The 11,806-nt window shown below is 43.3% G+C and overlaps 1 protein-coding gene across 1 annotated transcript; it reads right to left on the bottom strand.

Annotated features, from left to right (window-relative positions):
* Window positions 1–215: 215 nt before the first annotated feature.
* FAM170A (family with sequence similarity 170 member A) lies at window positions 216–6,870 on the bottom strand. The gene is made up of 5 exons (XM_060186386.1): window positions 6,587–6,870; window positions 4,320–4,460; window positions 2,566–3,376; window positions 1,480–1,532; window positions 216–336 (listed from the first exon to the last, which is right to left on the bottom strand). The coding sequence occupies exons 1-4, from the start codon at window positions 6,654–6,656 to the stop codon at window positions 1,529–1,531; spliced, it is 1,026 nt and encodes a 341-aa protein (XP_060042369.1). The 5' UTR covers window positions 6,657–6,870; the 3' UTR covers window positions 216–336; window positions 1,480–1,528.
* Window positions 6,871–11,806: the final 4,936 nt, after the last annotated feature.

Here is an 11,806-nt window from a genome sequence, read left to right as displayed (position 1 = left end):
GGTGGATAGATAGATGATACAAAGATATAGATAGATGATAGATAGATAGATGATAGATAGATAGATAGATAGATAGATAGATAGATAGATAGATAGATAGATAGATGGTAGATAGATGGAAGAAAGAAAGAAAGAAAGAAAAGAAAGGAGGGAGGAAGGAAGGAAGAAAGGAAAGAAGGAAGGAAGGAAAACTTAACTGAAGAATATATGCAGGAAAGGTTTGGAAACTAGCCTTTATTGCATATGATGTACATGTTTGAATGAATACGGATCCCCTCAGCATACTTCACACTACTGGCACTATGTCTGATACTATCTCCATAGTCCTTCTTCTTCCTAGAATTGAAGAAATAAGAAAGGCAGAAAAGAAGACATAAGAAATCACCTGAGTACTGATGGTCAATTTCTCTTCTCTCTTGTCTTTTGTTATTATTACTATTTGTTTATTTTATTGGATAGAGATAGAAATTGAGGGGACCAGGTGATGGTTCACTTAGTTAATCACACATGTCACCATGTACAAGGATACAGGTTTGAGCTCTAGCTCCCCACCTTGGGGGGGGGGGGATTCTTCACAAGCAGTGAAGCAGGTCTGCAGTTGTCTGTCTTTCTCTCTACATCTCTATATCTCCTCCTCTCCCAATTCTCTCTGTGTCCTGTCAAATAAAATAGAAAGAAAACAATTGGAAATAATCCTGCCAGAAGCAGTGAATTTGTCTTTCTGGCACCAAGTCCCAGAAATAACCCTGATGGCAAAAGAGGGGAGGGGGGAAGAAGGAGAGACAGAAATAGAGAGAAGGAGATACATGGATGGAGAGAGAAAGAGAGACACCTGCAACACTGCTTCACCACTCCTGAAGCTTTCTCTTTGCAGGTGGGAACTGGAGACTTTAACCCTATTCCTTGTGCATGGTAATGTGTGTCCTCAGCCAACACTCAGTCCCGCTCCCTTGTCTTATATCTCTGAGTAATGCATACCACAGTGAATTTGTTTCCAGATAAAGCACAAAGTGGAGGATTAGGAACACCACCAGATCTCCTGGGATCTCATTACCATGTTGTGCCCTCTCCACTTTTCCTTCTCTTAGCTGAATGTGCCTGTACAGTAGGGAGTGATTCTGGCTCAGGTTCAAAGCTTTCAAGATGCAACTGCTCCACTCAAACCACCCTTGGCCCTTGGAGCTGGGGGATTTTTTTTTCTTTTTGCCTAGAAGAATGCCTGACTTCCTAGTACTATGTCATAGTACATCATAGTACTTCCCCCTAGAGTTGAGGCTAACCATGGAGACACTGAGAAAATTCCCAAGCCAAACTCTCCCCTTTCTCCTTTAAGTAAATGAAAGTCAACTGTCCAAAGTGCTGGAAATGCCTGAATTGATGTAAAGCCATCAGGTAGATTAGTATAGCCCTATGGCCCCTTCCCTTAGTACTCTTAGACCTCATGAAGGAGCCTCAGACCATCCCAGCCCCAGGTCTTACCTTGCTCTGCCAAGAGATGGCCATACCAGGAGCTTCCGACCCAGGAATCTCAGCTATTGTGTAGAACCAAAACAGAGAAATTGCTTTATTAAAGAGGAAGTATGTTGATGGCCCTTGGAAATTCTCAGAGCTGTCCATGAGAGCTGCAAAGCTCAGGAGAGAATCCCATTTAAAGTCACAAGTTGATTGAATGCATAGCTAACACCCCATGTTCATGGAAGCACAGTTTGCAACAGCCCAAACCTGGAAGCAACCTAAATGCCCAACAACAGATAAGTGACTAAGAAAGTAGTGGTATGTATGCACAATGGAATGTTACTGGATGATAAAAAGTTCATCTCCTTTGCCTCATCTTGGATGGAAGTTGAAGGAGACATGGTAAGTGAGACAAGCCAAAACCAGAAGATGGATACCAGATGATCTCACTTATAGGTGGAACTTAAGAAACAAGGACAGGAAAAAAAAAAAGTGAAACTTGGACTAGGCTTGGTGCAATGCACCAAAGCAAAGGACTCTGAGGAAAGAAGGGGATGAAGGGAGTGGAGAGGGTGTTGGAGCACTGGTGCACAATGGTGGAAGATGGCCTAAATTGGGAACGAGAGTTTTTTAGACACCTATTACAGGGAGATTATAACCATGTGTCAATTACTGTACTATGAACCATTAACTCCCCCCAATGATGAAGTGATATGGAAAAAGTAAAAACAATAATAAATGCACAGGTTAAAAAAATAAATAAACAAGGGACAGACAGTGGTGCACCCAGGAGAGCACACACATTACTGGAGGTCCACGTCCCCAATCCCTACCTGCAAGGGAAAAGCTTCACAAGTGATGGAGCAGTTCTGCATGTATCTCTCTCCCTCTCTCTCTTGCTCTCTTCCCCTTATATATCTCTCCATCTCTATTAAAAAAGAAATGGAGAGGGGTAGTAAGGGAACCAATTATCTCCCCCTCCCACTTTTAGGCTGTTCCCTGAGCTGGCAAAGCCCCCAACTCTCCCCTCTGAAGGTATGAGCCTGAGCTGGAGAGACAGTCCTGGCTTGGAGATGGCACAGTCCCTCCATGGCCCCAGCCCCTGCTCACTTCCTGTCCTTTGGAGAATGAAACACACAGCCTGGACATTGGCTCAAGGGTCTCCTCATGCCACCGTTCTCCCTGGTGGGCTGTTCCTCCTGGGCCTTCTTGTCTTCCGGCTTCTCTTTGTCCTGTTCCTTCTCCTGTTTGTCCTCCTCCTCCTCCACTTCACCTTCCTCTTCCTCCTCCTCCTCCTCCTGAGTGCTCTGTGACTCCCTGCCGCCTGTCAGCCTGGCCATGGTGAGGTGAAACACTTGGCAGCTGAAGCCCTCCCTGAGCCCGTGCTGCACGTGCTCTTGGAGGACCTCCAAGCTGGAGAAGACCCGGCAGCAGGCCATGCACCTGAAGCCCAGCTCCATGGTCACCAGCCAGTCCGGGGTCTTGGCCCTGGGCCTCTCCTCCACTTCCGGCGACCCTGGTGGGCTGTCTGACTCTGCCCTTTCCTCCTGCTCTTTCTCCTCCCCGCTGGGCTCGCTGTCGGACAGCAGGTTTCTGGTGGACACATCAGAGGGGGGTGTACCTACCCCCACGTCCTCAGGAAGGCTGGCTTCCTCCGTCCTCCTGGGCTGCTTGTCTAATGACACTGAGGTCTCCTCTGTCTCCCAGGAGACAGCCACCCCCTTCCTCATTTGGACTTTCATGTAGTATATGCGCATGCCCTTCTCCTCTTTGTTGACATACACAGAGGACACACATGTCTTATAGGATGAAGGGGACAGGAAGGAGATTGGGTGGGAGGCAGGCACGGTTGGCCCCTTTTCCTGAACCTGGGATAAGGAAGGTCTAGGCTGAGGGCTGTCTCGATGTAATCTGTGGATCCCTGAGGAAGGAAAGTAGAAACATAAGAACATGCAGGGTGGGAGCACGATGAAAGCTGAGGGGACACATCTGAGTAGTGGGATGGGAAGAGAGGCTGTGGTTTAAGGCAGTCCATTATTCCTGTGCTCAACAATAATACTGGAGGGGGTCAGAGAGATAGCTCACTGGGTAGGGCACAGGCTTTGCACAAGGCCTAGATTCAAGCCCCAGCACCACGTGAGGGATGCTATAGCAAGGGAGGAAGTTCCAGTGCTGTGGGGTCTCTCCCCTTCTTTGTCTCTATCTGAATGAAAATGTGGCCTAGAGTATTGAAATCCCACTGGTGTGAGGCACAAGGCACACACACACACACACACACACACACACACACAATGGAAGGATGTCTGTATTTTGAAGTGTGATATTTTAAGTGTTAGGTGTTGGGGGGGTGCTATGAGGAGGATATGACTGATGTGTTCCTATAGTGTATGGACTGTGGTGTGTGAGAAAAGCACTGTGGGTCCTGTATTTGAGGAATAAGTGCGTGTGTGTGTGTGTGTGTGTGTGTGTGTGTGTGTGTGTGTGTGTAATGGGTCTGTATGGAGTGTGTTTGAATGTGGGAGGTGAGTGGGCCTGTGTTGGGTGGTCTTGTTCTAGGACCTGTGAGAATCAAAGTAAAAGCAGAGAATTCCTCCAGAAGGGCCTAATCTGGTCCCTTTGCCTTCCACCCTGAAGTTTAAACTCTTTCTGGATTTTGTACCTTAACTTCTCCACCACTGACTGATATATGACACTGAGACACTTCACAGTGAGTCACATCCACATTCTCCTAGGCTCTGCTCTCCTTCCCAGTCTCTTCCACAGAGCCATCTTCATATCCAATGGCTCTGGTTTCCTCCCAGCCTCCTGGCCCAAGCCCAAGGAACATCAAAGAGTCTTCTATCCAGAGAGTCTGAATGCCTTACCACTAAGGATGAACTTCCGAGGAGAAGAAACACAGGAGAAGTATTCAGAGGCAGAGGAGACTTCCCTTACCCCAAGGCCCCAGCCTTTGGCTGCCCCAATGGAGCCGAGCTGAGAAGTATCCTCTTGTGATTTCGAGATTCCTGAAGAAGGTAGAAAAGCCTCAGAGATATGGTTAAGTGTGCATGTTTGTGTGTCATTCATCCATCCAACAAATATTTTACTGTCTGACATCTGCCAGGTTCAGTGGCTACCCAGAGCTTATGGCTGAACTTCTGGTAGAACTGTCATGATTTAATTGCAATAAGTATTTCATTCATTAATGTCTTATTAATAGTTTGTTCTGCTTTATATCTTACTACCTTTTAACCACCAAGCTGGAGATGCTACCATGACACCAGTGTGACTTCCCTGGGCAGATGACCACACCAATATGCCCTGGAACTCTACCTGTCAAGAGCTCTGCCCCACTAGGGAAAGACAGAAACAGGCTGGGGGTATGAATCAACCTGCCAGTGCCCATGTGCAGGAGAGAAACAATTACAGAAGCCAGAGCTTCCACCTTCTACACCCCATAATGATCCTGGTTGCATAAAGAATAGGAAATTAAAAAAAAAAAAAGAATAGGAAATTATACAATGGAGGGGATGGAATACAGAGTTCTGGTGGTGGGAATTGTGTGGAGTTGTACCTCTCTTATCTGATAGGCATGTCGTTCATAATTAAATCAATTTTAAGAAAAGAATAGGGAAGCTTCCAGTGGAGATTATGGGACACAGAATTCTGGTAGAATTATACACCTGTCATCTTACAGTCTTATTAATCATTGTTAACTAACTAATTAAAATTTAAAATAATAAAGACCTGAGTGGAGACTGTGAGAGAGTCTGAAGTATGAATGTGCCCTTTATATTAGTCAGGTCTTTGGTCCCCACAGATCAAAGTGTGGTAAGTAGGGTAGAACTGTAGCCAGGTCTGTGAAGACCCTGTAGGAGGCACTATTACACTGCTACAGGCTTTGATAAGGCTGAACATTCTAGGAGGAAAAGATAGCCACTAAGCATACAGTAAGACAGCTGGCAGTATGTGTGTATGTACACAAAAGTAAAGCTAAACAGAGATCGAGAAATAACTCACCCAGGAGAGTGCGCACTTTACTATGAGCAAGGACCTGGGTTCAAAAACCCAGCCACCACATGAAAGGATCTGCATTGGGCAGTTTCACAAATCTGTCTCTCTCTCTCTCTCTCCCTCACTACCACTCTCTATTGAAGAAGAAGGAGGAAGAGGAGGAGAGGGAAAAGAAGAAATGAAAAAAATAGGAGACAGAATGTTGGTTGACCTTGTTGAGTGCACATGCTACAGTCCCAAAGAACCCAGGTTCAAGCCCCCATCCCCACCTTCAGGGGGAAAGATTTGCAAAAGGTGAAGCAGCAATGCTGCAGGTATCTCTCTATATCTCTCCTTCTCTACCTCAATCTACCTTCTCTATTTCTGGCTGGCTTTATACAATGAATAAATATTTTTAAAAATATAATAAATCTGCTTACGTAGGTTTTGAGTCCCAGATATAACTCTGGTGGGAGAAAAAAAAAAAGCTAGCTTCTCCCCAGATGACCCTGTCATTTCTCACCCTCCCCTGTACCCTTTCCTTCCTTTGATCTCCTCCAGGAAACCCACACCTGTGTATTCACAAACTCTCATGGATCAACTGGAATGTTTTTCCTGACCAGGGAATAAAGGCTCTATAATGTCCAATATGGCACCCTCACTAAACAGACTGCATTTACTTTTGAATAGGCATTTCTCTTCTCTAGAGACCTTACAATGAGGTCTTCAAGTCACTGGGCTTCTTTTTCCTCTTTGGTAAAGGAACAGTTTGATAGTGCCTTTCACATCCTCAGCCAATAACACCAGGGAAAGATTAACTAAGGAAGAGGAATGTGAATAAGGGGGCTTCACCTCAGATTCTATGCAAGCAGAACCCCCAAGCTTGCTACAAGGTGGACAGATAGAGTTCCTGTCAAAAGTATCCTTGGAAGAGAAGGCCTCCAACATCAGGGCTAGTCTCTCTTCAGTCAGGAGCAGCTGGACTTCTGTACTGTATCATACCCTGAGGACCTTAGGGGTGGATTTGCACATATTGAAATCAGACTCCTCACTCCCGGCCTGAGTCACGGGTGGCTCCTTCTCCTCTGTCCCTCCTTTCTGGAAGAACCTTGGGCTGTCCAGAAACACTTGGACTCCAGACATGTCACCTAGAACATACCTCCTCCCTTCTCAGCACTGTCCTGGGACTCTTCATTTTCTAGATGTTTCCTCTTTTGTCGTCGTTTCATAAAGTAACAGCCAGCAGAGACTCTCAGAAGAGACCTGTGTCCAGCTCTCCTTTTGCTACACAGTGATGTTTCTTTGTTCTCAGAATATCCACAGAGTTGATTTAATACAAAGCGAAACAGTGAACTTTCCCAGATGGCTGGAGAACTCAGACCAGCTTAGTCAACCAGCAGCACTGCCCAGTGCTCACTAGAGTGCAGGGCTGTTAAGGTTCAAAGGTCACCAGTCCCATGACAGGATTCTCCGGACCTCAGTGATGACATCATAACATTCTGTGGGCCTACAGCAGACACAGTCTCTGCAAGTGCACCAAGCCATTCTTAAAAAACGGTTCCTTTTGTTTTCCTAGTGGAACCTCTACCCTGTTCCAAGGTGATAGATTATTATGAGATGGTGATGTGTTGCTTTTTTTTCCCCTTTTCTCTACTTAGTTCACTCTTTCCCTTCTGTATTCAAGAAAAGTAGATATACAAAAGCAAAGCCTTGGCTTTTGAAAATCCCAAATGATCAGATGATCTCACTCACAGGCAGAAGTTGAAAAACAAGATCAGAAGAGAAAACACTAAGCAGAACGTGGACTGGAGTTGGTGTATTGCACCAAAGTAAGAGACTCTGCGGTGGGTAGGGGTGTGGGGGGGAGAGGTCAGGTCCTGGGAAAGGATGACAGAAGACCTAGTGGGGGTTGTATTGTTATGTGGAAAACTGAGAAATGTTATGCATATGCAAACTATTGCATTTAATGTTGAATGTAAAATATTAATCCCCCAATACAGGAAAAAAAGTTAAAAAATAAATAAATAAAAGCCTCTTTATAAGAGGCTGTATAAGTTTTAAAAAAAAAATCTAAATGATCGTTATTAAATCAATAAGGAAAAGAGGGGGGCGAAGGCAAGATGACAGCTTGCAAGCAGCAGCTGGCATGAGCTCCAACAAGCAGCAGCTTGTGACCGGGGATTCTCTGGATAGGGTAGGACACTGGGCCATCAGCAGGAGGGTGAATAAGGGGTTCTAAGGGTAACACCACTCTTGGGTTAGAAAACAGAGGCCAAGGTAAAAAAAAAAAAAAAAAGGGGAAATCTTTTAGTTATTTCTGAAGCTCACCCTCCCCCCCACCCCAGAACTAGCACCCAGGGACTGGACAGCTGCTCCTAGCAGGTTCTGCTCTGAGCTATTTTCTTTACCAAGATTCCTGACTCACCAGGTGTGTCCTTCCAAACCTTTTCCTTTTTGTTTTCCTTCTCTCTCTCTCTCTCTTTTTTAAGTGACTGGAGCTCTATTTGAGTGACAAAATACCTGACCAATCAGAGACTCACCCCTGCCTGGGAAAGACTACCTGGAGGATTTTGGATTCTTCTTATAATTGGCTGTCTTTGCTCAGGCTGCCTGCAGCCAGCGCAGAGCAGTCCAAGCTGCAGATTTACTGTTAGGCTCTTTTACTCTATTCTATTTTATTATTACTATAATTATATACATGTGTCCCTTTTGCCCTCTCCTTCTTCAGGTTGACCAAAATTAACTGTTGTTGTTTTCTCCATTGCTAGGTGACTGGGTGTCCTTTCCAGTGTGAGAAGAACTTGTTTCTACTTCTTCCCTCCACTCTCCTTTCTCCCTCCTCCTAGATAATTAGAAATACATATACATATACATACACATACATATGCATCTTTCCTTTCACTGCTCTTTTTGTTGTTGTTGTTTTGTCTTCTTTTCTTCCTTCATCCTTCTTTTGATGCCTGAATTCACTGATACTCATTTGTGAATTATTTGGGAGAATACATCTGACTCAGAGTGGACTCTCTCTCTCTGTGTGTGTCTCTCTTCTCTACTTCCCTTTCTTCTCTTGCTATACCTAGAATTTACATATTTACAGTGGGCAGTAGATTTGCATAATTGTCTATTCTTGCATTCCCTTTTTTTCTTTCTCTTTCTTTTTCCTTTGGATTTAGTTGCTATTTTTTCTTGGACTGGAGGTGTTGGTTAGCTAACTGGTGTTGGTTGAACTGCATCAATCCTTGCTTAAGTTACTATTGTTGTAATTTCTGAGGTTGAGTGACTACATTTGTCATAAAGTTACTTAATATAGCATGGCTTGCACTCAAAACACAGCAACTGAAGAATGACAGAACAGAAAAATAAAAACATATCAATAAAAAGAAAATAGTTAAATCAAGAGCAAATAAAACTGCTGCCACAACAAATCAAGACATGAGCCCAGAAGAAATTCCAAATCAGTCAGAAATAATCATAGATAATAAAAGTATGCAAGCAATAATAAACCTAGTAATAACAGAAATGAAGTCAACTATGGAGTAAAGGGCTATCACAATTAGGGAAACAACACATAAGACCCTCAAGGAAAACACAATCTATCTCAAGGTAACTAGGAAACTTAAAGCTGAAATAATTGACCAAAAAGGTCAATTAGCAGAGCAAGCTAATACTATAACTGAACTGAAGAAAGAAGCTAAGGGAAAGGAAAGTAGGATAACAGAAGAAGAAAACAGAATTAGCAAGACAGAGGGTGAGCTAGAGTAAACTAAGAAAGAAGTAAAAGAGCTCAAAAAGAGATTGAGAGACACTGAAAACAACAACAGAGACATATGGGGTGATCTCAAAAGAAGTAACATTTGTATCATTGGCCTGCCAAAGGAAGAGAGGAAGGGGAAGTAAATATTCTAGACAAAATAATAAAAGAAAATTTCCCAGACCTAAACAACAGAAAGGACATTAAGATTCCAGATGCCCAAAGAGTTCCAAACAGAATCAACCCAGACCTGAAGACACCAGGACACATCACAGTTACAATGAAAAGAAGTAAGGGCAAAGAAAGGATACTAAAGGCTGCAAGAGAAAAACAAAAAGTCACATACAGGGGAAAACCCATAAGATTACCAGCAGACTTCTCCACTCAAACTCTAAAAGCCAGAAGAGAATGGCAAGATATCTATCAAGCCCTGAATTAAAAGGGTTTCAACCAAGGATAATATATCCTTCTAGACTTTCATTAAAACTAGATGGAGGGATTTAAACCTTCTCAGACAGACAACAGTTAAAGGAGGCAACCATCACCAAGCCTGCCCTGAAAGAGGTTCTAAAATATCTCTTATAAGCAAGAGCATCACCATAATACTTGCATATAATAGAGCAAATAAAAAATTGTAGAATAGTAGCACTGCAATACATTAAATCCATAATATCAATAAGTGTCAATGGCTTAAATTCACCCATTAAAAGACATTAAAAGAGTGGGAGGATGGATCATAAAACACAACCCAATCATATGCAGCTTGCAAGAATCCCATCTGACCCAACAAGACAAACACAGGCTTAAAGTGAAAGGATGGAAAACTATCCTACAGGCTAATGGACCACAAAACAAGGCAGGAACAGCCATTCTCATCTCTGACACAATAGACTTTAAATTAAATAAAGTAATAAAAGATAGGTAAGGCCATTACATAATGATTAGAGGATCAATGAACCAAGAAGATTTAACAGTTATTAACATCTATTCACCCAGTGAGGGAGCATCTAAATACATGAAACGTCTAGTGAAAGAACTACAAAAATACATCAATAGTAGTACAATAATAGTGGGAGATTTTCTTAATTTTTTATTTATAAAAAGGAAACATTGGCAAAACCATGGGTTAAGAAGGGTACAGCTTCACACATTTCCCACAACCAGACCTCCATATACAAAGCCCTCCACTGATAGTTTTTCTAATCTTTAACACTCTGGGAGTATGGACCCAAGATCCTTGTGGGATGCAGAAGTTTGAAGGTCTTGCTTCTGTAATTGCTTCCCCGCTGAACATGGGTGTTGAGAGGTCGGTCCATACTCCCAGCCTGTCTCTCTGTTTCCCTAGTGGGGAAGGGCTCTGGGGACACAGAGCTCCAAGGCACATTGGTGGGGTTGTCTGTCCAGGGAAGTCTGGTCGCATCCTGCTAGCATCCAGAACCTGGTGGAAGATACAAATCCAAACAAATTGTTAATATACAAATCCAAACAAATTGTTGACCTATGATGGACCTAAAGGCTGGAATAGTGCAGATGAAGTGTTGGGGGGTCCTCCATTTTGTAGATAGCTAGTAGGCATATTTTAGTTATATTTCAAAGGGCCTGTGGCTATACTAGTGTTTTGTTTTTGTTTTTGTTTTTGCCTGAGCCTGAAATCTGATATGCAGGTGAATCCTAATTATTGGGGAGAAGATGTTATGGCTGGATATAGGACCAGAAAGCTGAATCAGGGATGAGAGTAACTCCCTAATATGGAAAGGGGTGCAAATATTGTTCACTGTAAACGCCATTGATTTGATGTAATCTGGGGCCCATAATTACCTTAGGAGCCCATGTGACTTCTATATCCCTCTAGATCTGAGCTCACATTCTGTGATCATGAGTAGGAACATTCCATGCTACCCCAATTGCAGGACCCTTCTTCCTCAGGTGTAGCATAGAGTATGTTGTCCATCCTTCCTTCGGAGGATAGAACATTCTCTACCATTGTTGATCCAGGTTGAGGGCAAGGTCCTGTGGGGGCCCACAAAGGTGTCTATTTTGTTGTTTCTGATAGAGATGACCAGTAACAATGGAGAGAGGGATTTATTTGAGGTCTAGGCCCATCATGTCTGTTTGGGAGTCTCAGGACTCCCCAGTTAGGGCCCCAACTGATGAAGTATCCTGATAGTGACTAAAGAGTCATCGTTAAAGTATGCCAGTCTTTTGCCCTTATTCAACTTTTGCAGTCCTTACTTTGATAGGGTTAGCTTTGGAGTGAGTGAGAGAACTGTAATAGGAAGTAGGTGAGGAGGGTATCTAAGTCTAAGTGTACACTATTTCATTATGAACTTGATACTGACTCACTAAAGACTATTGTGTATTTTTGCTTTCAGGTATATATTTTGTCCTAATTTATGGATACATGTGAACATGTGCTCTATATTATGGCAACTGGTCTATATCTTGGTTTTGGGACTTTGTTAGGAAGTGAACCTTCTGGAATGGAATTAAAGAATAGCATGAAAGGAAAGATCTCACCCAAATGATGAGGGTGAAGGGTTGGCAATCCATGCCTTGTGTCTCTGTAGACAGTCTGAAGTGAAGCATGCTGAGATGGTACTCCTTGCATTGATTAGGCTGGAATAAGTG

Source organism: Erinaceus europaeus, chromosome 2, assembly GCF_950295315.1.
Source record: "Erinaceus europaeus chromosome 2, mEriEur2.1, whole genome shotgun sequence".
NCBI lineage: Eukaryota > Metazoa > Chordata > Mammalia > Eulipotyphla > Erinaceidae > Erinaceus > Erinaceus europaeus.
Note: the sequence above shows the minus strand (reverse complement) of the source record. Positions and strands in the feature narration are given on the sequence as shown.

What these genes read in the sequence shown, in the direction of transcription:
- FAM170A (XM_060186386.1), bottom strand. Translation starts at nt 6,656, where the DNA reads ATGAAACGACGACAAAAGAGGAAACATCTAGAAAATGAAGAGTCCCAG. An exon ending in CAGTGCTGAGAAGGGAGGAG is followed by an intron (nt 4,461 to 6,586) that starts GTATGTTCTAGG and finishes TACCTTCTTCAG; the next exon opens with GAATCTCGAAATCACAAGAG. An exon ending in TCGGAAGTTCATCCTTAGTG is followed by an intron (nt 3,377 to 4,319) that starts GTAAGGCATTCA and finishes TTCCTTCCTCAG; the next exon opens with GGATCCACAGATTACATCGA.